At 41.7% G+C, this 25,550-nt stretch overlaps 1 protein-coding gene across 3 annotated transcripts in view; it reads left to right on the forward strand.

Moving 5' to 3' along the window:
* NELL1 (neural EGFL like 1) overlaps positions 1-25,550 on the forward strand; it is an 856,536-nt gene that overhangs the window by 68,202 nt on the left and 762,784 nt on the right. For all 3 annotated transcript variants that reach the window (XM_082476605.1, XM_082476604.1, XM_082476603.1), the window contains exon 3: positions 11,053-11,203. In XM_082476605.1, coding sequence (XP_082332731.1) covers positions 11,053-11,203 — 151 coding nt within the window. The remainder of the gene's footprint in view (positions 1-11,052; positions 11,204-25,550) is intronic.

Below are 25,550 nucleotides of genomic sequence, written 5' to 3' on the forward strand. Positions count from 1 at the left end.
GGACTCCGCGCTCCCACTGCAGCGGGTGCGGGTTCGATCCCCGGTCGGGCAGCTAAGATCCCACATGCCGTGGGGCATGGCCAAAAATTAAAAAAAAAAATCTTCTGGCTGAGTCAGATCATACCCAGGTAGAAAAGACTCCTTGGAAACCTACCGGGCACCCTTTGAGATGAATTAATCATAAAGACACTATTTAATACACTGAAGGAGTGATTTACTGAAAACTGACTCAGTGTTGTTACCCTAGGACGTGCCAGAGCCAAATTATGCGCAACAACGATCAAAGACCAATTTTCCCCCAAATCGACATTTTCATTTCTTTACAGAAGCCTCAGTAAGTAGGGATTGTAATTTGAGCCCTTGGTTGTAGGTCTTGTTTGGGAGGATGGCCGTGGGAAATTGGTGGAGGAGGATCCAGTAGCCAGATGGCACTTGGCTTTGAATTCAGGCAAGCAGCATCTCCAACGATTCATTTTAAGGGCGACATTAAAGATTGCATTCTGATCCTATGAAACATTAAAGAGGTCAGTTTTCGAAGAAGCACGGCAAGTCTGCCAGAATCCACGCCCAGAGCCCCTTTCTGCACTCATCCCACATTTCTTGGAGCTTCTGTTCAAAGCCTGGAGTTTCAGGTGTCCAGAAAGCTTTACTGACCCTCCTCAGCACAGGGTTTGAAAGGCCAGTAATTACACTTTCCAGAAGCCAGGAAGCACACCCAGCGGGCAATGCAGACAGATAAATAGTGTGGGAGGCCTCCCCAGCAGTGACTCTGGAACTAATCAGCTAACAAGGCATGTAATTAGATTAACACATGTGATCTTAGACCTGATGATGTGCTTTTTAGGACAGTGGAAATAAAGGAGCTGAAAAGAAAACATTCCACTGAGGAGTTCCAAATTATTATCCCTTCGGAAATATTCAGGGCACTTGAAATAATAGAGCAAAGAACCTTCTCCAGTGGCCACGCCAGCCAGTATGGGCCCTGACAGGTGGTCAGTATCAGGCTGGGGGTGGGGTGGTGCTGAGCAGCGAGGGTACCTCATTCGTCACTTAGTTCTTGCTGTGTTACCTGGGGCCGATGCTGCTTTATGATTTCTCTCTGTTGTGGAAAGGATTTCTTTTTCCCTCCTTTGCATAGCATAGTGAGACGTTCCCATATTACTTTCTTGGCATGTATAGTGACCGGGCCTGCCCTAACCTAATAGGCCAATTATTTCTGGAAGGACCTTCTGTAGCTTCCCTCTTTTTCCTTCAGCTGACTTGGAGAGAAAGAAAGCGCACATTTGAGGTTTGCCAAGCTCCCTCCGTCTCCCCAGGTACAGACTTCTGCCATGCAGTCCCTACCTCCTCCACTATAGAGTCATACCCCGCACCTCTGACCACTGGGACCCCAATAAAGCAAATTTTACCTCTGACCCTCCCCTCATTCCTTACTTCTCATTCATTCTTTCACCTCTGTCTGAGGTAATGCTACCCTGTTGGTCCCCAAGTGCTAAGTTTGTGCAGTTTCTGGGGTGAAATATCTCTGAGGCCACCAAAATTGTTTCTCACTTGAGCTCCTGACAGTTTGCTAATTAATATGATTTTGGTCGTTGCAGCCTGTGTTGAAGTTGGACCACTTTCCCAGAGGTGGGAAGTCAGACACTCATCCACAAAACCAAGTAAATTACTTGCATGTGAGGGGGAAGACCCTCAGACACATCAGGAGTATCTTCCTGTGGTTTGGCATCTAGCTTTGCAGGCTGTGGGCTTTTAAGAGCACTTCCTGGCCTCACGAACAGGGGTGCTTGGATTCCTGATAGAAGAGTTATGTGATTAAGATACCTCAAGTAAAACACATGCTTAGAGCTCTTTGCCTATCACCATGAGGAGATGCCAGCTGTGTTCTGAAAGCTGGGAAAAGAAATAGGCAGCGCTGTTTTCCATCAGGCGGAATACAGGCTTATCTGGAAGAGTGTCGCTTTCTGCTTGTAGATGCCACAGCTATCTCTTTGCCCACAGAGCCACGGGAGCTTACCTTTGAAACATTAGCTGTTCACCCTCGTAATTGCTCCATCCTTTAATTTAATGAAAACCCATTAAACCGTAACAATAATTAAAATGAGACATCATCTCTGTAGGAGGTTTGCATATTAAAATCACTGTGCATTTCAATGCAGGCAGATTTTTATTCTTGAACAGTGTTTGAAGCAACATGTAAAAATGATTTATAATGAATAATCATAAACTAGAGAGCTTGGCGGTTGAACATGATGCCTCACTGTTTACTATTGAATTTGAGTAGATGTGGCAAGGTCAAGGCCAGTACAGCATTGAAAATGTCTCTCTTAAGCCTGAGAATTAGGCCTGTGCACAAAAGGGAAGTAATTATAATAAGGTTAGCCCCTTGTTCCAAACTTTTCAAACAGGCTAGAGAGTGCACGCTCAATATATGGGGCAGTTTAGGGTTTTGGAGGAGCAGTGCCCCTTAGATAGGGGAGACCTGGCATTGGAGTGGAGTGGAGAAGTTTAAAGATTCTTCCTTGTCTGGGGATTAGGGAAGTCGTACAGAAATATACAGAAAGAGCTGAAAAGTTGGAGTCAGAAGACACATCTCTACTTGCTGGAGGTAGGATCTTGGGTGAGTCACTTAACTTGTACACACCAGAGATTCCTTATCTTTAAAGGGAGGTTATTAATGCTTACCTAATGGGTTATTATGAATATGAAATGTGGTCATGTGTGAACCCACTGGCAAATGTTAAAGCTCAGACTTCCAGTGTGTAGATTTCTGAGCCACTTTTGCAAAGCGTCTCAGAAATGCTGTCCTAAAGAGAGGCCAGGGAAGGGGAAATACTTCTGGAGCACAAGCTATATGGTAGGCACACTCCTTACTGAGCCCTGCCACGTGGGTGGTGTTACCACCGTGTTTACACACGGGGCAACTCAAGGATGAAGGAAGGAAGCTGAGTTACCCAACCTCTCACAGAGGCTACATGGTGGAGCTGGCGTTCAAACACCAGTTAGGCTGAGATGGATGAACAGGGCAGAGAGGCGGTGGTGTGTCGTGGTTGGCAGTACACAGATCTGAGTTTGAAATCCAGTGACGATACTTAGAGAGTTTCTTAGCTCTTTGTACCTCATTTATAAGATGGAGATAGCAATACTGACATCACTGGGCTGCTGTGAGGATTAAATTAGGAAATATATTTAAAGTCCTTAGCTCAACATCTAGCACACGGCAAAAATTCAAAGATGTTTGGATGTCGGTCGGCTGGCTGGACCTAGATTGGAGTAGCTGGGAGCTCAATAGACTCTGCCTACTTTTTAGTTTAAGAGAAGAGAGAACTGGCCACTCATCGTGCCTCCAGCCATGGCTGGCAACCCCTGCTCACCCGCCCGTTGCCCTCCTGCTGGGCCACAGCCATAATCCGCCACGGCCCCAAGGCTCTCCTGGCAGGGTGGTGGCTGGCATAGCCTGGTACACCCCATCCTCCAGGACTCAGGGCCTGCCCCAGCTGTGTTCCAGATAAACAATTGGCCTGTTCTTCCTGTGTGGCAGGCACTGTTTTAAGAGATTAACATGTGTGAATCTTTATACTATCTGTATGAGACAGATGCAGTTTTATTCCCATTTTACAGACGAGGAAGCTGAGGCACAGAGAGGTTAATGAGTCCATGGTCACACAACTAGTAAGTGGTGAAGCTGGAAGATGAGCCAGTCAGGCTCCGGAGTCTGAGCGCTTAACCGCTACCCCGCACTGTCCCATATCGGGAGGATCAGGTTTCTGAGGGGGAGCTCTCTGGTCCTGCTCCAGGTTATCCCAGCCATGTGCTGCCTCCTGAGCATACTAACTTTTCTTTTGCCTCTGAACTGAACAACGGAACAGTTCCCATTCATTTATGTTTGTGTCTTTATTACTAGATGCTTAGCCCCTGGCAGATAAAAGATGTGTTTTACTCAGTTTTGTGTCCATAGTGCCTGGTTCAGAAGAGTGCTTGATAAAGGTTTCAGTCCTCTGCTTTAAGGAGGGGGAGTGTTATTCCATGGGAAGCCAGACCTGGTTGAGCTTGGCTGGAGGGAGAGGAGGGGGGCTCTCACTAATTTAAAGAGACACAATTTCATGATTGAAAGCTGGGTGGTTGATGCTTATTTTCTTCTTTTGTAGGATGCCCTCTCTGCTTCTCCCCTGTTTCTATAACAAAACTGATTGTTTTTTCCTTACAATAATTCTGGAAATAATAATTCAATCTAGAAAACTGAGACATGTGGAAAGGAGCAACATGTCACCCAGATTAGCTCCCAATGCTAACATTTTGACTGAAGACCATCATCTCTTTCTGCTATGCATCACTAAATACATTTTTTATGTACTTGATGTGACATTGTGCATAAAATTGTGTCCCTGTTTGACATTATTGCCTAGGAATTTCCTGTGTTATTCTAATACCTTTGATATTATGTCATCCTACGTAATTTTCCATTGTATACAGTCTAATTTACAATCATTCCCTGGATAGCTTTTTTGCTATACGAAGCAGTCTTCCCTCTCCTCCCTGCCCCAGTTTTAATGAGATATAATTGGCATGTAACATTGTATTAAAGTGTTCAGCTTAATGATTTGATACATGTATACTGCAAAGTGGTTACCTCAGTAAATTTAGTTAACATCCATCATCTCATATAATTAGAAATTTTTTTCTTGTGATGAGGACTTTTAAGATCTCTTAGCAACTTTTTTTTAAAAAATGTATTTAATTATTTTTGGCTGCGTTGGGTCTTTGTTGCTGTGCGTTGACTTTCTCTAGTTGTGGCGAGCGGGGGCTACTCTTCGTCGTGGTGCGTGGGCTTCTCATTGTGGTGGCTTCTCTTGTTGCGGAGCATGGGCTCAGTAGTTGTGGGTTGTGGGCTCTAGAGCACTGGCTCAGTAGTTGTGGTGCACGGGCTTAGTTGCTCCCGGCATGGGGGATCTTCCCGGACCAGGGATCGAACCCGTGTCCCCTGCATCGGCAGGCAGACTCTTAACCACTGTGCCACCAGGGAAGTCCCTTAGCAACTTTCAAGTAGCCAATATGGTATTGTTAACTACAGTCACCATGCTGTACATTACATCCCTAGAACTTATTCATCTTATAACTGCAAGTTTGTAGCTTATACAATGCAGTCTTTTTATTAAAAAAATCTTTATCAGCCTTTTTTTGTTGTTGTTGTTCTCCTGTCCTGTGATTCAGATAGAGCTGGCATCCATGCTTTACCCCTATCTTTATTATGAGGCATCCAACTGAGATGGGGGTGGAGGGATGAGGGTTAGGGGGGGAGACTTGACCAGTGGTAGGTTATGGTGCCAGTGTAGGGGGACAGCCTGAAGAGAAGGAGTGATCACAGTTTGCTAACTTCTTAGTGACAAGGGGGTGCATTGATATTCCTTACCGGTATTTTTAAATATTTATAAGAAGAGCTTAGCTTCTCCACCATGATGATCTGATTAGTAAAATTATGGGGCCACCTGAATCTCTTTTTTGAGTCATATAGTAATTATAAAAATGATTAATACCATGTGTCACAGGGTTCCTTGGGTTTAGACCCCAAATAGAGGAGTTAGGGATGCTTAGCTGGCTTTATTATCCCTTAGGTGGCTCATTATGTTAATGTACTTTTTCTCAGCAGGTTGGGGTTATAGTTGAGTGTCTTTGGTAAACCTCCCCTGTTGTGTTCCAGGCTTTGGAATCAAGAAATATTACTAATGCATTTTTTGAGGTTCTACCAAGTGCCAGGCAACATGCTGAGTGTGAGTATCTATTGGTAAACCATTCCCCGTGGAATGTAGTCCAGTAGGCATGATAGCCATTAATGAAGGGATGCCACACAATAAAATGATTAGACACATAAAGACTTGATATTTACAAGAAGTACAGTGAAGACAACATAGGGAATTCAAGCTGGTCTGGGATGGTCAGGGAGAGCTGGCCTGAAGGAGTAACGATTAAGCTGGTATCCACAAAAGAGAGAAAGAAGAGAGGTCACTGAAGATGAGAATATACCAAGGCGGGAAGGAACATGGCCGTGGGAAGAAGAGGCAGGAGGCTTGTGTGGCTGGAGCGGAGGATGAAGCAGGTGGGAGAGAGGAAAGACAGGCGAATGAAAACGTAAGCAGGAGTGCCAGGTGAATGCTGTGGAGTGTCCTGATCAACTCTGCTGGGGCAAGACTCAGTTTTATCTCCAGTCATATGTTGTGTGACCTTGGGCAAGCCATAAAACTTCTCTGTGTCTCAGTTTCTTTACCTGTAAAACGGGGGATTGTTATTTAGCTCAGGGGTTGTACAAATAGATTGTTCATGACTATTTCCCGAGTGAATACAGCGTCAGGCGCTGGGTGTATGATGATTTGTCCCTTTTCCACAGGCACCAAGCCCTGAGGTTCCACATATTGGCAAACAGTAGGCGTAGCACAGTGAAGAGTGTAGCATATGGAACCAGCCTGCAAGGCTGGGATCTCAGAACCGTGGACTCCTAGCCCAGTGTCTTTTAGAAAAATCATTTAAATTCCGTAAACCTTAGTTTTCTCATATGTAAAGTAGGAAAGATAATAATGGCTACTCCTAAGATTATTGTAATTAGATGATATGCGCAAAGCAGTTAACCCTGCACTTGGCACCATCGTAAGCCATACACGTGTTTGCTTTTTATCATTCAGGCTTCTGGAGCTAATGGAGGTTTAATGGGACATTATTGTGAACTTGTTCATGGAGATAGAAATCCCTTACACATTAAGTGGGCGTCTTCTGGTGTCCCTACCACTTCCTGCTTGTGATTTCTGCTGCTTTGAAAGTGCTTGGATCAATAACATCTGAAGTTCTCAAAGAAGGGCCCCAGGACCTAACAGTGGGACACGTGCCTCTCTCCACACAGTAGGAATTGCCCTGTGGACAGTTGGCAGTTCTGAAATGGCAAATTTCCTCTCTACTTAGAAATGAAAAGCCAACTGTCATTTCAATTAGCAAGTGTTGCTTTATCTTTCGGGGCCAATCTTAACCACAGGCTTATGTGGGACTCAGGCTAGAAGGAGGTGCTATGTCTATATCGAGGTTCTGCCACGTGTCGAGGTTCTTAGTGTACACATGCTGTGATTACGGAGATGTCGCCTGAATTCACCATCAGTCAAGGCTGAGGCAGGCTGCCCTGGTGTGTTTGTTTTGTCCTGTTTCTGGCTGCTGCTGTTTTTGCTCTCTCAACTCACCGATCAGTGGAGAGTTCCCTCCAATGTTAGGTTGAGTAGATGCTTTCCTGCTGGACTTTTAGTGAGAGAGGCTTGCAGAGAAAGAAAAATGCCGGGATAATGGAAAACACCTGGGTGTTCACAGCCTCACAGCGATCCTGCAAAGAATGCCCTCTTCTCTCTTTCTCTCGTCTAGTAAATGCTTATTCATCTTTTTTGACTCAGGCTCAAAGTTACATCCTGTACGATGTCATCCCCAGCCTCCCCGGCTCCCTTCCTTCCTTCTTTTATGCATTGCCCTACTCTGTTTTCACCAAGTAACTGTCTTGCTTATGTAGCTGTCCTGGATGCCAGAAACGGTTTTTACCTTTTTGCCGATACCTGGCACAGCGTAAACGCAGGTATATGTTTGTTGACATTGAAAATCACCACCCTCCTCATCCTGTAAGTCAGGGAAAATGGAAATGAAGTTTCTTCTACATTAGGCAGAGAAGAGCTTGTGAACAGCATCGTTTAATTTCTCTCCTTCTCCATTCTTCAGCCTCCTCCCTTCACCTAACATGTTTTTACTGATGCTTCCTCACCACATTAGCATTTTTAGTGTTTCTTGAAAATTGACTAGGTAGAGCTATTTCATCCTAGTGGGGAAAGAAAGGAAATAAGGTAAGGAACATGAAACAAGATTATGGTAAGTGATACAAGGAAATAATTGATCACAATACATATACTATGATAAGTGGTATGAAGGAAGTCACCAAAGTGGCATTTTAGACATTAATGGGGGCCCTGTTGGAGGGAGTGACCAGAGGTTGCATTTGCAGTGAGAGCTGGAGGAGAAGGGAGAGGTAGGCAAGAGGCAATTTGTGTGTGACCGTGAAGGCCATGCGGAAGAGGCTGATTTTATCCTGGGAGCGATGGGAAGCCACTGGAGGGTTTTAGAGATGGAAATGATCCTGATTTCTGCTTTAAGAAGGGCACTTGGGCTGCTGCGTGGAGGATGGAGAAGGGAAGGTAACACGGAGACCAGTGAGGATGCAGTTGGAGGGATGATGGCAGCTTGGACAAGAGTTTGAAGAGTAGAGCTGGGAAGAAATGGACAGATGCCAGACATGGGAGCCCTCATGACATGCTCTCGGATTGAATACGGAGCGTGTAGGAAAAGAAAAAACCGAGGACAATTTCTAGTTTTTTGGCCTGAGGAAGTGGGTGGTACCATTTACTAAGACTGGGAACTCTAGGAGATAAGAGAGGGTTGGGGGAGAGAACAGGAGCTCAGTGGGCGAATACAACTTGGTGTTAGATATTCAGATACTGAATATGGAGATAGTCAGAAGGATACTGCATATATGAGTCTGTTACTTAAGGGAGAGGTTGAGGTTGCAGATATAAGTTTGGGGGTCATTGGCCATCTGGCTTGATGATATTCCCCCAGGGAGAATTGAATGAGAGGTGAGGATACCCATAACTGATCTGATATTCTTAACTCCCCCAGTAGGCATTGCTGATCAATCACGGCCCTCTTTGCATTGGGCCTAAGCTTCAGAATCCTCTAATGAGCTCCCTGGGCAGCCACCAACAATCAGTTGATTCCTAATTGATGGTAAAGTAGGAAGTAGCAAAAAGGAAAAAAAAGTAAACAACAAAGTTAAGCTCAAGAACCAAGTGTTTTTTTCCTGGCACTAAATTCTAGGTGAAATATATTATGAGGCTCTTTGCCCAGCAGTAGTAATAATAAAAATAACATTAACAAACATTGGCTAATGATCCCTAGTTTACAAAGTGATTTGTTCGTACATTTAATTGGTTTTGAATATCATCCTGGAGAGTCTTCAGCTAGGATTCTGTAGAAGGCATAAAAGCATTCCCCTAAGTGGCTGTCTCTTATCTCAGCCCTGGACAAAAGCTGACAGCATGCCACTTAGTAGTAAAGTAGTGAAAGCCTTTCTTTGGGCAGAAAGGCAAATGCCACTGAGGTAGGTTTTCTGTGGGTACAGTGTTCTTGGGTTGGGTCCCTCCTTGGAAGAGGACCAACCTTGCTTCCCACTGTCCATAGCCTAGACTTGAACAGCTGGAAGACTGGTGTTCTTTTCTGTGCTGCAAACTTGAAAGAGCAATGTATAGAATTATAGGAGATAAAGCTGGGGAGGCCCTGAGAAATCACCTAGTCCAACCCCCTCATTTTGCAGATGAGAAGACTGAGGCCTGAGGTCAAGAATTCAAGGATTTCTTTTTGTTAAAAGCCCCTGTCCAGGATGAGGTTCTTCAAGGTCCGAATACAAGTCTGTGATGTTGCTTGGCCCATGCAGCCTTTGCAGTTCTATGTTTTTCTTTTCTTTTTAAAATTTTTTTATACAATTTTTAAAGGTTACTTTCCATTTACAGTTATTACAAAATATCGGCTATAGTCTCTGTGTTGTACAATATATCCTTGAACCTGTCTTACGCCCGATAGCTTGTACCTCCCACTGCCCCACCCCTATGTACTCCCCACTGGTAACCACTAGTTTGTTCTCTGTATCTGTGAGTCTGCTTCTTTTTGGTTATATTCACTAGTTTGTTGTTTTTTTTTACATTCCACATATAAGTGATATCATACAATATTTGTCTTTGTCTGACTTATTTTAATTTAGCATAATGCCCTGCAAGCCCGTCTATGTTGCTGCAAATGGCAATATTTCATTCTTTTTTCTGGCTGAGTAGGATTCCATTGTATGTATATACCACAGCTTCTTTATCCATTCATCTGTTAATGGACACTTAGGTTGTTTCCATATCTTGGCTATTGTAAATAATGCAGTTCTATGTTTTTCAAAGCTTCCTCGGGCAGTCCTGGAGAAATACCCAAGTAGTTATCGTACAGTCAGAGGACGTGGTCAGGGCATGAGAGAAGGCCACCAGACACGTCTTTGGTGTTCATTTGTCATCCTCTGAATAGTTTTCTCTAATTCAGCTCCCTTGGTGCCCACTTTTCTGCTGCCAGAAAGTATAGTGTAAAATAGTGACGTAATGCCCAGTTTGTCATGACAAGGGTGAGCCTGAAATGAGGGATGTCTCTCATTATGCAGATGTTGCAGAAAGAAAGATTTCTGTCCAGGAGCAGGAGTAGCTGACTCCCACACCTCTAGGCCGGCTGAATTGGCCTCAACTTTAATAAACATTTCATGAGGACAGCCATCCACTGCATGTTTACAGAGAAATTCCAGACACGCTGTGTTGGATCATGAGCATGCCTTGTATTTATCCTTTAAGCAAAAGCAGAGTCGTCTGGCATTATTAGCTCTAGTAAATCTCTTCTGGGTACAAGGCAAGGACAGGTTTCCCTAGATGCATTGTGGAGAGAAAGAAGCTGTGGCCACGGGAAAAGGGAAATGAGAGACTGCTGAGTGGCACTGGATCCTATTAGACTCAGGATTCTCTGAATTTTGGACCCCATTTATCAGACTGCCTCTCGCCTTATTTTCAGCAGCTTAATCTGTTTGCAGCAGGCCAGATCGCTCCGTGTCCCATCACAATTCCTGTCAGAAAATCACTGGCTGGCCAATTGTGAACTTGTCAAAGTGACAAGCAGGCACGGTGGCTGAGACGGCATTTCCAGGCTTTGCCTTGAATGCGTGCAGCCGTGTGGAGTGGTGGGTGGCGCCTGAAAATGGAAAACTACTGACAAGAGGGGAAAAGGGAGACTGTACCGCGGATCCTCTGGACAAGGCATTTTTAACTGTGCATCTTTTCTCCTTTTCCTTCTCGTATTCCCTCTCCTCTTTTCCCGTCTGTATTTCTTCTTTCCTTCCTCTTCTCCTCCTCCACTTCCTCTTCTTTCTCCCTTCTGTTTCTCCTGCTCTTCCTTCTTGACGTGTAGATACAGAAAGAGAGATCCACGCAGCCCCTCATGTGAGTGAGAAATTAATTCAGCTGTTCCGGAATAAGAGTGAATTCACCTTTCTGGCCACTGTACAGCAGAAGCCATCCACTTCAGGAGTGATACTGTCCATTCGAGAACTGGAACGCAGGTAAGAAAGAGCTTTCTACTTCTCAAGAATCTACCTAGCATTCATGGGCTATACAGAATGCCTTGGAATTTAGAGGGTGTAGCTCCAGGAAAATATTCAGCTTGCTGAAGCCTTGTGACTGTTGAACACATTCATGGACTTACTTCGCATTAAGATGTCTTTCTCACCTATTTTCTATCTCCTGATAGACTTTGCTCATATAAAAACCACATGCTATCCATCAGATTTAGGCCATCAAGCAAGTTATATTTACCAACAACCTCCAGTAAGCCTTCATTGTGTTTATTTTATGCAGGAACTGTGCTTGACGCTGGGAATATTAAGGTGAAAAATACAGAATTTTTATTCTAAGGATCACATCACACAAGCTAGTAGGGAATATGGACAAATGAATGTCACAAAGAATTGTAGGTGCAGTGCTGGAAACTTGTGTTTAGGGAATAAAGGTAGTAGGCAATTCTGCTAAGCTTTGTAGTGAGCCAAGAAAGGGTTCAGAAAAGATGATGATTGTATAAGGAAATCAAGTGAGTAGATATTTGACAGGCTGAATGGGAAGGAGTAAGGAATAGGAAGAACAACATTCAAGGAAAAGGTTGTGACGATTTGGGGAAGGAACAGGTAAGTGGGTAAGTAGATGACACATGAAGTGTGTGGGGCAGGGGCTGAGGTCTTTGAGGCAGGCAGAGATAGGTGGTATTATAGAGGCAGGCGGAAACCAGATCATTCCAAAGCTCTGATGCTGTGTTGAAAAACTTGGACTAAAGTCCCTGTAGATGATGGGAAACTACATAATGGTTTTAAGTTTGAGAAAGATCACTCTATTCGGGAGTTCAAAGGAATGATTATTCGATAATCTAAGACAAGGGTATAAGATCCTTTCTGGGATATCCTGGTGAGCTGTGGCAAAGCAGAGGGTGAGGGGAAAGATTGTGTCCGCTAACCTCCATTCCCTGAGAAGCCCCTCTGTTGGCCCCTGTAAGTGTGCTGGAAGCCTTCTCCCCAGACCGAAGCTCCTGGACAAGCACACAGATCTCTTTCTCAGAGAGACTGGTGGTATTTCAGTCTGCTGTCTGTGTAGTGCCCTGGGGGAGACAGCCTGCCAAGGACTGTCTCTTCGACTGTTACGGTCCCATGGGACCCAGGAGCTGGGCTCCAGAGCCAGGCAAACAAGGGTGTCCCTCGGGTGGCAGCTGTAAAAACCAGGGCACCGGATGGTATAAAAGCTCCCTTCTGGGAGATACTGACCCTCTGGAGTTTGCAGAGAGAGAACGTCAAGATGGCACGGCTGCCAGTCTTCCTTCTGGAGAGTGTTCCAGCAGGTTCCTGGATGTGTGTGTTAGATTAGATGCCTGCCCCTCAGGCCAGTGCTTTATTACAGGCAAATGAGCTTCTTTCCCTTGAAGTCTGGGCACCAGAGGCTTCCTCTGATCTGGGCCCCGAGCTGGGTGAGTCCCAGTGTGTGAGCTCTTTTCTCAGGTCATTACAGCCTTGTGGGTCTTGTGGACACGAGCCCCTTTGGTTTTCGCAGCTAGATGTTGTGGAGGATTGTCTCTTAGGTGCAGGTGTTAAGAGTTGGGGTGCCTGATGTGAGGTTCAAACTCTGCTCCTTAAGGAGAAGCTCTGGGTTTTAAGTTCCCTACTGACTCTGGGTCTCTGAACTGGGGCTGGGGTTTACAGTGAGATTATATCTCACCCTATCCTATGTGCTTCGATGCAGGGTTTTTTTTCCCCCCTCATTTGCCCCATGTGCTCAGCCAGGCTTTAGGTGTTTTCCAGAGGAAAATGTTCCATAGGTAGCTGTAGACTTAGTGTGGAGGAGGAGGTTCACTCAGGATCTACCTTTGTCACCACCCTGAACTGGAACCTCCCAGCCAATTTTATTTTTATTTATTTATTTATTTTTGGCCGCATTGGGTCTTCATTGCTGCACGCGGGCTTTCTCTAGTTGCAGTGAGCGGGGGCTACTCTTTGGTGCAGTGTGCGGGCTTCTCATTGCGGTGGCTTCTCTTTTTGCAGAGCATGGGCTCTAGGTGCACGGGTTTCAGTAGTTGCGGCACGTGGGCTCAGTAGTTGCGGCATGCAGGTTCAGTAGTTGTGGCGCACGGGCTTAGTTGCTCTGTGACGTGTGGGATCTTCATGGACCAGGGATCAAACCCGTGTTCCTTCATTGGCAGGCAGATTCTTAACCACTGCACCACCAGGGGAGTCTCCCAGCCAATTTTAATTGAATACCAATTTTATATTAATCCATTGAAAATACTTATGAAGCACCTACTCTGTTCTAAGTGCTATGCCAGTTTTTGTGGGGAAGTGAAAGAAACAAAATCTAACAGAGTTTGGCAATGTGGGAAGCAAGGCAAGATCACATAAAAAACTAAAGAATAAAAAGGAGCTATTAATAGAGAAGTAATAGACTAGAGTTACTAGGCAGTGTGTAGCTAACTTCAAAATTATGTGGCTCCCCAAATTTACCCCTGTACCCCTCCCTCCCCCCCCAGGGGTGGACAGCAGTGGCAGAACACTGGCCCCCCCAAGGCCACAGAACAGTCACTGCCTAAGCGGAGGGTGGCAACTGGGGAAGGGCAGGGGACTGGGGAAAGATAGGTGGGCCCTGGGCAGCAGGAGCAACCAAGCCAGTGGCTGAGAACTGGTCCCAGGGAGGTGGTAGGTGGTGGGAGGGAGCTGCACATGAACGGAGGCTCCAAGGGCCCAGTGCATGCTCCGCTGTCCCATCAGACTTCACTGACAAAACACAAAGTCAAAGGTAGAATTACTGAGAATTTCAAGATGGTGCCTGCAGAGCATCAAACCCCAAGTGTGGGTCCCTCCTGAGGGCAGGATCCTGTGCAAATGCACTGGTCACGTGCCCATGAAGCCAGCCCTACCTTGACCTTGCAGCAGACACGGTGGTGCTCTCCCCTGACCCCCTCACATCTCTTGTGTAGGTTCTGTGTGCCCTTCACCTGGCTTCTATGGGCTTTGCTTCTGAAGGTTGGCACCTTCCAACTTGCCTCAGAGCACTGACCCTCAGCCTCTATAGCCCCTTCACCCTACTATACTGAGAGCGGAAGTGTCTAGGAGTTCACTTCCTCCCCAGGCAGCCTGGAGTCAATGATTGACTCATGAGTGTGGGAGTATGGAAGCCTAGTTCCCTGGCCTTCGATGCCCGGAGGCCAGCCAGGCTCTGAGGCTTCATCCATCCCCCAGAGCAACCAGGGATCAGGCTGAGGCTGGGACTTCCCTCCCTCCCTCCCTCTCCTGGGAGCACTTCCTTAGGAAATCACTTGCTCTCAAATTCTCGTCAGGGTCACTACTGGGGAACCAGAGTTCAGATAAACCTTCCTTTTACTACTTTTTGATATATCAACCTAGATAGGTAAACTGAGGCAAAAATGATATAAAGGTGTTAAGTTCACTGAGTTCAGTACATTAAATTGGTGGTTAAGGAAGACCACATAGAGGGGAGACTCCTGAACAGGCAGCCTTCTGCAGGTGAGGGAAAGAGAAGGGTATAGAAACAGGGAGAACGGTGTGGGTAGTCACACAGGGAAGAAATTAAGGAAATGAAATTTTTTTTTTTTTTTTGGTTGTGGGGAGAGGTGCAGAGAACAGACCATTGGCTGGAGCAGAGGATCTTTCCATGTACATTTTCAACAGAGGTGAGGATCAACAGTTCTGTCTCTTTCCAGTGGTTAAGTTTGGCCTCAGCCTCAAAGGGATATGATGGACCCTGATCCTTCTGTGGGGATGCAGTCAGCACGGTGAGCTGGTTGTCTCTGGGTCACCCTGGCAAAAGCGAGCTGGCATTTGTGTTGGTGAGCAGGTTTGGGTTAGGGTCCACATGTTCTGTAGGCTGGGAGAAAGCACAGGTTCTTATTGCCCAAGGGTGGAGATGTCAAGTCAGTCTCAGCTTCACAGACATAGGAAGGTCATGTCCTTGCCCCGTTGGCTTTGTGGCGTTGGGTGTGAGGGCCTCCTCAGTATGAGGGCCATACAAATGTCCAAGAATAGAGTGTGGGGCATCTTCAAATGCTTCTCAGTGGAAGCAGAGAACTTCCCAAAGCAGGTGAGAAGTGAGTGGAATGGCAACCGATATAGTAGAGCACTGGCTTCAGAGTCAGACATGATAGAGGCTGGAGTTTTGACTTCTAGCTTTGTGGTACCTGCTGTTTAATTATCTTGGAACCTCAATATCCTTATCTGTAAATGGGGATAATAATCTGCTTTGCAGGATGGCCTTGAGGATGAAAAAAGATAGTGCATGTTAAGTGCACAGCTCTTAACAAATATGTATTTCTTCTCCTTGTCTAATCCTAAGTCTTGAAACTCTGTTTTATGGGTTTCTCTTTTGGAATCTAAAAAAGTCCATATCTTACTTTAAGAAACGTTTTGAAAAGCCTTTTGTGTTGCCAGGAGAGTCATCTGAGGCCACCTTCTCTTACTTTCCTGGCTGGATTCTACTAGAACTTGAGGATCATTGAATGGAAATCATCTGACCATTTTTCATTGTAATAGGAAAACCTCAGGTCTTGACTCAAACAAAATAGATATAAAGAAGTAGAAAATAAGTTCCCCTCCACTTCTGAATTCTATGGTACCTTCCTCCATGTTTGTTTAGTCTAATCAAGGCAAGGTATAAACGATTAACTCTGAATCTGTAATGCACTTGGCTGTGGGTACTAAAGATCTGGTTCCATGCTTAAGGAGATTAACATCTAGTTAAGGAGGCTCTCAGCATGCAAGAAATAGAGGGGAATATGTATTTAGGAATTAGGCTTTTTATAATACAAAAGATGTTCCCATCTGTAATATGTGAGAATCTTTAGTCATTTTCAGATTTCTTTTTGTTTTCCAAGGTAACAGTGTCTAGAGAAGCAAATTGCCTTGTAGACATTTGGCATGCACATTTGACCAGGTATAGAAGTTGATCGGGCTCTTCTTTATTCAGTAGCAGAGGATCCAGGGATTTGATAGACTGGATTGATAAACTGGAATCTATTAAGGATCTGATAGACTGTCGACTGGGAAGTCAGACACCCAGTTTTTTCTTTTGATTCTCTCCTGTGTGATCCTCATTGCACCTGTCACGATCAAGGTGAATTAAATATGCATTTGCTACAAATAGGATATGATGGGCACTATTAGATTCCTAGCTGATTTTTTTTTTGTTTTCACATTTGGTTTTTTTAGTGTATTCGGAGTTGTGCGTTTATCAACACAATCAATTTTACAAGTTTTCATTACCTCTCGAAGAAATCCCACACCTCTTAGCTATCATTCCCCAATCTCCCCATGGGTCCCCCAGCCTTAGGCAATCACTAATCTACTTTCTGTCTCTGTGGATTTGCCTAAATGGAATCATACAAGGTGGCCCTTTGTAGCTGGCTTCTTTTATTTAGAATGTTTTCAAAGTTCTTTCGTGTTGGCAGTATGTGTCAGTAGTTCATTTTTTTTTTTTGTTTTTGGCCACACGTTGTGGCTTGTGGGATCTTAGTTGCCCGACCAGGGACTGAACCTGCGCCTTTGGCAGTGAGAGTGCAGAGTCCTAACCGCTGGACTGCCAGGGAAATCCCCAATTGCAGAATAATATTACATTGTTTGGACATACCACCTTTTATTTATCCATTCGTCAATTGATGGGACACTGGAGTCGTTTCCACTTTTTGGCTATTATGAATAATGCTGCTATAAGCTTTCTTGTACAAATTTTTTGTGTGGACATATATTTTTATTCTCTTGGGTATTTAACTAGGAGTTGACTTGCTGAATCAAGTGATCACTATGTTTAACTGTTTGTGGAATTGTCAGACTGTTTTTTTCAAAGTGCCTGCACCGTTTTACATTCCCACCAGCAGTGTATGAGGGTTCCAAGTTCTCTCCATCCTTGTTAAAAGCTAGTTATTATCTTTCTTTCTGATTATAGCCATCCTAGTAGGTGTGAAGTGATATTGCACTGTGCTTTTGATTTAGATTTTCCTGATGGCAAATAATGTTGAGCATCTTTTCATGTGTTTATTGGCTGCTATATATCCTCTTTGGAAAAATGTTTATTCAGATCATTTGTCCAATTTTAATTGGGTTTTGTGTCTTTATGATTTGGTAATAGTTATTTTATAGATACAAATCCCTTATCAGATGTGATTTACAGAATTTTTTCCCCCATTCTGTAGATTCTATCACTTTCTTCATGGTGTTCTTTGAGGCACAAAAGTTGTTAAATTTGATGTCCAGTTTTTCTTTTATTTCCTAATCCTGAGACTGAAGATTTATTCTATATGATTTCTTTAAAAAGTTTTATAGGTTTAGTTCTTATATTTAGATCTTTGATATATTTTGAGTCAATTTTTTTAATATGGTGTGAGATAGGGATCCGACTTCATTTTTTTGCATGTGGATAGCCAGTTGTCCCAGCACCATTTGTTGAAGACCAATGAATTTTCTTGGTACCCTTGTTGAAGATCAGTTGACCATAAATGTGAAGACTTATTTCTGGACTCTCAAATTCTATTCCACTGATATATTTGTTTATTCTTATGCCAGTACTGTTTTGATTATTTGGCTTTGTGGTAAGTTTTGAAATTGATAAGTGTGAGCCCTCCAACTTTGTTTCTTGTTTTTTAAGATTGTTTTGGCTATTTCAGTCCTCTTGAATTTCCATATGAGTATTACGGCCAGCTTTTCAATTTCTGCAAAGATGTCAGCTGTACTTTCAAAGGGATTGCATTGAATCTGTAGATCATTGTGGGGAGTATTGCCATCTGAACAATATTAAATCATATGATCCGTAGACATGAAATGTCTTTCCATTTATTTAGGTCTTCTTTAATTTTTTCAACAGTGTTTTATTGTTTCAGAGTATAAATTTTGCAAGGCTTTTGTTAAATTGAAAGATTATTAAATATTCTTTTTGATGCTATTGTAAATGGAATTATTAATTTCACTTGTTTGCTCATTGCTACTTTATAGAAATGCAAATTGATGTTTGCATATTAATCTTGTATCCTGCAGCTTTGCTGATCTCATTTATTCTAATAATTTTTTAGTGGATTTCTTAAATTTTTACTTACAAGATCAGGTCATCTGCAAATAGAGTTTTATTTCTGTCTTATCTGAGTGCCTTTTATTTTCTTTCCTAATTGCCCTGAGTAGAACTTTCAGTACAATGTTGAATAGAAGTGATGGGAACAGATAGTCTTGTCTTATTTCTGATCTTAAGGAGGAAAGCTTTCTATTTTTCACCATGAAGTGTGATGTTAGGTGTGGATTTTCTTAGATGAGTTTAACCAGGCTGAAGAAATTTTCTTCTATTCCTACGTGCTCTTATCAGGTTGAGGAGGTTCTCTTCCATTCCTTGTTGGTTGAGTGTTTTTTTTATCATGAAAGGGTGTTAACTTTTTTCAAGTGCTTTTTCTGCATCTATCAAGATGATCATGTGGTTTTATCCTGTTCTATTGATGTGGTGTATTATACTAATTGATTTTTGGATATTATACCAAGCTTGCATTCCTGGGATAAATCCCACTTAGTCATGTGGTATAATCCTTTTTATATATTCCTGGATTTGATTTGATAGTATATTAATTTCTATATCTGTATTCATGAGCGAGAGATTGGTTTGTAGTTTTCTTTTGATGCCTTGTGTCTGATTTTTGTATTAGATTTTTAAACTATGTGAGCTATGTGGAATAGTTTTTTTTTTTTTTTTTTTAACTAACATTTGCTATTTAGTGTACCATGAGCCAGGCATTTAATTGTTTTTTTTTTTTTAGATGACGCCCCTTGATTTGTTAAGTGTACAATTTTGTAACTTGAAAATATTGAAAATTTTGTCTTTCTCATTCCAGTATTTATACTAGCTATGTCGCTCACATTCCAATGTTTATACTAGCTATCCCTTTTTCTTGTCTTATGATACTGGCTGGAATCTCCATAACAGTGGTGAGTAATGATCATATTAAAGGTCCTCATTAAAGTCAGGAAGAAGACATCAGACAATCCTGTCTTTAATGTGTTCCTTATCTGTTTAAGCTGCTTAATATAATGTCTGGTAGTTTCTGATCTGTCAGTCTATCTTATATATGTGTGTGTGTGTATGTGTGTGTGTGTATATATATGTATGTGTATATATATATATATATATATATACACACACACACACACACACATAGTCATCATGTAAAAGAAATTTAGATCTATTCCTGATTTACTGAAAGGCCACAAGATCATGAACAGCTGTTACATGTTATTAAATCAATCTAGCTTATATATATAAATATGTATATATGTGTATATATAGTATGTATATGTATGTGTGTATATGGATATATATGTATATACATATAATCATCATGTAAAGGAAATTTAGTTTTCTTCCTGATTTAAAAGGCCAAAAAATCATGAACAGCTGTTACATTTTATTAAACACCCTCTTCAGGGTACCTTTTGAGATAATTATGTGTTTTTTCCCTTTCATTTATTAACATTAATTACATTAATAAAGTCCATAATGTTGAACTATTTCTGAAATCCTTAAATTTATATTTAGTAATGTTTAGGATTTTTGCATCAATATTAATAATAGTAATATTAATAAAAATAGTAATAATAACTAATTACTGGAAGCTTTGATAAATGCCAGGCATTGTTCTAAACATTTTACCTTAAACTCATTAAACACTTTTTAACTCATAAGTGAGATACAATAGGTTTTCCTGTGTACGTGATTTAATTCAAGGCTTTTTGAATTTTATGCTCTAGATTGGTTTAAATATATAGGCAATACCTCTTTTATAAATGATTCTGATAGAATTAGCCTGAAAATAATGTGGGCTGATAATTTGTGTCTGGGGAGGCTGGGAACTCTTTTATTACTGAAAATGTTCATTTTCCATCTCTTTTTATGGTATTGTTCTATTTAATTAATTTTAAGCTCTTCTGTGGACCAATTTACATTTTGTTGAAATCATATATTTCATTGAGATCACCCCCTTTTTTGGGGCAAATAGTTGGACATTATATTCTTAATAAAATTTTTATATTTGTGGTTATATCTTCATTAACTTGTAATGTGGAATAATGTGTTTCCTTCTTGGTCAAGCTCATCATGGATTGTGTAATTTATTGGCCTTTTTAATGAAGCAGTTCTTAAGTTTTATTGATCAAGTCTACTGTTTTTCACTTTAAATTCATTGATTTCTGCTTACCTCTTTTTCGATCACTTTGGTATTTTTACTAGCTTCTTGGATGTTTAGTTCATTTGTTTTCAGTATTTTCTGTTTACTAGTAAAATCACTGAAGGCTTTATGTTTTCTTATGAGTACCACTGAATATAGCCCACTGATACTGCTATATACTGTTTTCCTTTTCTGTACTTTTCTATAATTCTTAATTTCTGTTAACTTCCTCTTTGATCCAAGTTAGAGGAGTATTAAAAATTTCAAAGTGATTAAATTAAAAAGTACTTAATGGGTGACTCCTGGTTTTATTGTTAACTGAACATGTAAAACGTGCTATAAGATACGAGATGGAAAACCTCTCTGGTACCTGTACGTGCTCAATGTTTTTATTTTTTGAGGGGGAACATTTTAAAAGGATGGGTAGTTTTTGTGTGTATATGGATATAACTTTATGTGTAACAGTTGTGTTATTCAACTTCTCTGTGTTTTGACTTATGAACTTGAACTATGACATTCTGAGAGAGATAGATTAATAGCTTCTATTATGATTAGACTTTTGTCATATCCTCCTTGGATAGCTTTAAGGGCTAAGCCTGGAAATGTCATGCATTGCCTGTACCGCATTTTATTGACTAATACTGGGAAATTTGATCTAGCAGGGTGCCAAGGATGAGAAAACCTGGATATTGGAATAACGAGGCGGTCTCTGTTTTGATTGTCTGGGATGTAGTCTGTGCCCAAATACATGAAAGTATCATAGGTAAGAGACTGCATCACATAGGGGCTTTTTCCAGGTGGTACTCTGAGGTACATGGTATGTACTAAGCAACTATTAAGTGAATAGATGATTCATTTTCTCCAGCTCTGGTTAGGGCTGCTCCGAAATTTCATGGCTGATTTCAAAGGTTCACATGGAACATGTTGTCCCAGGAATAGTACTGCCCTGGTTGTACTATATGTGGGAGGCTGCACAGGACAGTGAAAAGGGCAAAGGTGTTGGTATCTGGAGACTGACACGAATAATCCCTTGGGATTTTTGTATAGGATTAGAAGTATTTGCAAAACATCTACCATAGTTCTTGGCACATAATTTAAAAAACAAAAAGCCATGATGGTGGTTTTTTTTTTTTTTTAACATCTTTATTGGAGTATAATTGCTTTACAATGATGTGTTAGTTTCTGCTGTATAACAAAGTGAATCAGCTATACATATACGTATGTTCCCATATCTCTTCCCTCTTGCATAAGGGGGAAATTTGATGCTGAGGGGAAAGAGGATACGGAGGAGTGGCCAGATAAGCAAACAGCCACTTGACTCTAGTTCACTGGTTAAAGGAAAACAGTATCTATCACCCCAGTCTTCAGGTAGTGTTCAGTTTCCAGTCAAAAGTCACCTTTGCGGATGAAGCACAATGGGGAAACCACATTCTGGATCTGAACACTTTCCCTCACGTGCACCACGGGAAGTCATCATCCACTGCCTTTTCCAAAGCTGTCATCCAGAAAAACTGCATTTACTGTTTTGGAAATCACTGTTTCCAATTTCTGCTAGGCTTCCAGCTATTCTCAGGTAAGGCCATTATTGAATTAGTGGCCGAAGAGTTCATTCAGTGGCTGAGTTTCCTTCAGTTAAAGGCAGGCATCTCTCTCCCTGGTGGGGTTCCGGCAGCCAGAGGTGGATCATTTGGGAGGTGATTCCTTAAACCAGGAGCGCATTTCTTGGCGTAACAATATCTAGAAACTCCCTAGGTAACTGAGCCAAGTTGAGTTTCTATGAATACCTTGAGTGAGTAGATAAAATGAAATGGAAAACTTAAATATAAAGGCAATTGAAAAAATACCTGGAGGTAGCAATTGAAATAGACTCTTCCATGTAATGGAATGGGCACTCTGTTATTAATTCTCATCTATATTTCTAATTTGATGGATTTTTATTCGTTTTTTTTTTTTTTTTACTATATGCATAGAGCACGTTGGAGGAGCAACAAAGATGAATCTGTCTCGCTGAGCTATCTTAATAGCATTGCAGATTTAATGTTTATTTTTCCTGATTCAAGTGTGTTAATATGGAGCTTTGTTAATGGAAAGCTTAATTAACATAGATCAAATCTAATCAAACATTCTGCCGGTATACGCAACTCTATAAGATATAATGGTAAATCTTCTGTTTTTCAATTTTATTCCTAAATTATAGATAAAATTAAATCTAAGCATAATTAGCTAGGAAGCTGAAAGCTAGGAGTCTAAGAAAAAGCTTCCTGTGGCACACTTCTGTAAGGAGATGAAGAGGACATTTTTCGCTCGCTAAGAAGGACATTTTTCGCTCTCCTCTTTTAAAAAATTTTGTATTTCGAAAGATGTTCTTCAGTTTTCGGAGTTCTTGTGGTGGAAAGAACTACTTTCTACTTTGATGCCAGATAGACGTGGGTTCAATTCCTGGCTCTATCAATTACCAGACAGGTGAGCTTTTGCAGCTGCTTTTAATTTACCTCAAACTCAGTGTCCTTTCATGGAAAGTGAAGTTAATGATTACCATGTCATGGAGTTACTGGGAGGATTCAATAGAAGCACTTAGGTGAATAGTTCCTCAAGCGTCTCATTTTTCAAGGTGCTCACCAAATCTTATTTCCCTTCCTCTCCTCATGTTTGTTTGTAGATATTTCCTCATACCGTCTCAAATTCTTCAGAAGTCAAAAAGGTAGATATTGGGAATTTCTCATCATTTAAAATAGTAATTAGTTTTCACATCAAGAGATTGTTATATATAATCTAAAAATAGTGGTTGTCCTAATGGAATGCATTCAGTAATTTCTAAGCACCAGATTTACCTTCCTAATTATGGATGATTTAAGCTAATATGTAAATTATTTTGCACTTTCAGACAATTTATTGAAGATGTCAGAATGGAGGGATAGGAGGTGGAGGAAATTCCATAATAGTATTACGTGGTTTGAACCTAGCCCAACAAAAAGCTTTTTTCATGGGTGATTAACAGTACATTTTTAGAAATTAAACTTCTCATATAAACTTAAGTTTAATTCTTAAGGATATATAGTGTAAGGCTTATATTAAAAAAAAAAAGTAGGTGACTTCAGTTGTTAAATTGCTTACATTTGGGAAGGAAAGAAACAAGTTCAGATTGGAATCTTGTCCAAATGCAGATCTCTCTATGCTGCTTTCAAAGTATACAAATAGGTCTTCACTTTCCAAACAAATATGGGGAGGCTCTAGATTTAGAGCTGTGTTCCTTTTAGACTGTAAGCTCCCTCATCAACAACATTCAGGAAATATTAATGCAAATCTTTCAAATACCATGTGTGGTGCTAGATACTGCGGTACAATTGTGAAACATACAGGGATGGACATAGTCAGTTGATGAAACACCACAAAGTATGGTTAGTGCCCTGATAAGAGGAATACAGGGAGCACAGAGCAGGGTACCTTGACTTTCCCAAAAGAAGTTGGAAAGCCTTCTCACTGAGGGTTATGCTTAAGAGGCAAAGTAGAATGAGTAGAAATCAGGCAGAAGATGGTGAATGGAAGAGGGTTCTGGACGCAGCATGAGCAAAGGGATGAGAGATGAGAGCGATCATGGTGCCTTAAAATAATTGAAGAAAAATGCCGCGTTGTTGGAGAGTGGGCAGAGCATTAGGTAAGGAAGAAGGGGCGAGGTGTGGCCAGAAGTGAACCGGAGAGTCAGGCAAGAGGCTAGATTGTGAATGGCTTTCTAAGCAATGCATATGAGCTTGGCTTTTATTCCAAGGGCAATGAGGAGTCATGCAAGGGATTTAAGTACAGGTGCAGCACGATTAGATTTGTGTTTTAGAAAAATCGCACTGGCTGCTTAGTGGAGAATGGCGTGGAGGAGGCAAAATTGGAGACAGAAGGCCAGTTAGGAGGTTGTTGCAGTTGTCCAGAATCTAGACTCTAGATAAGAGGATGGAGACCTGGACTAGGTCAGATAACGGTGGTGCAGATGAAGAGAAACTGATTAAGATAATTAGGAGGTAGAGTGAACTGGTTGTGGTTTTATGTCGGATGTGGTGGGGAGCAGAGAGGGAGGGGTCAAGGGTGATGCCCAGGGTTCTGGCTTGGGCTACTGGGAGGTACTGTGCCCTGAGCAGGCAGGATGAAGTGGTACATGACTTTTTTTATCCTTGTGTTTGCATGTCACATAGTATAGAGTTCCTTGAATTTGCTTTGCTCAAATTTTTAGTTAAATAAATTAACAAAAATAGAAGCTGAAAAGGGTAATAAGAATGGATGGGAAATATTCTCTGGGAAATGGGATCACCTACTTCTGGAAGGAGGCTTCTTCTTGAAGAAGGAAACAGCAGCTAAAAGTTAAATATGCATCATCTAGAGATGCTTCTAAATGCTAGGAGACAAGACACCTGGAATCTGGGTTTCCATCATTTTTATCTTTATGCCTAGCAGAGTGCAGACAGTTTCAAGGGAAAGTTTAAAGGCTGCAGTGAGCATTAGAAAGTAGTAATTTTCAGATAGAAATAAATGAATGGAAGAATTGCATGTTAAGAAAATGAGGAGGTTTTTCAGTAACACACTAATTAAATAAAATTTAAATCTTTGTCAGAAGAAAGGAAGCTGCTCAGATGACTTTGACCTTAATTGAGGACGAGAAGTATCATAGCAAGAGAGCATAACGTTTTGGGCAAATTGCTCATGCTTGCACATAAGCTTATTAGATTTTGGATTGCTTAGTGTTTGAGAAATGGAAAACCAGCAAGTGTAGCCATTAACCCTTACTTTCTTAGTAAAAAAGTCACAATTGCATTAATACTTACGCATAAAATCATTCAAGTTCAGTGGAATTCTCCTAGAGAATTTAAACTGTCATCTTTGACTTCCCTTAGAATTAGTAGTTGTGAAACACTTGCATGCCTGCATAATAGGTATTTACTCATTTGGTTCTGTGGAGAGAAATGTGGAGAGATGGGCCTTGTCACTGCTGAAAGATTTAACACCCTGACTTGCCAAGTTCCGGGTGGAAGGCATTCCAGACTGTCAAACCATTGATGAGAGTGGTACATTGGCAGGGATGTGGGGCCAGAAGTTAGAAGGCCTGGGCTCAAGCCTCTGCTCTGTCAGTGAATATCCAGGAGACCCTGGGCAGGCCCCTCCCTATGCCTTGGTTTACTTATCTGTCAAAT

This window comes from Balaenoptera physalus (assembly GCF_965194825.1).
Source record: "Balaenoptera physalus genome assembly, chromosome: 10".
Taxonomy (NCBI): Eukaryota; Metazoa; Chordata; class Mammalia; order Artiodactyla; family Balaenopteridae; genus Balaenoptera; species Balaenoptera physalus.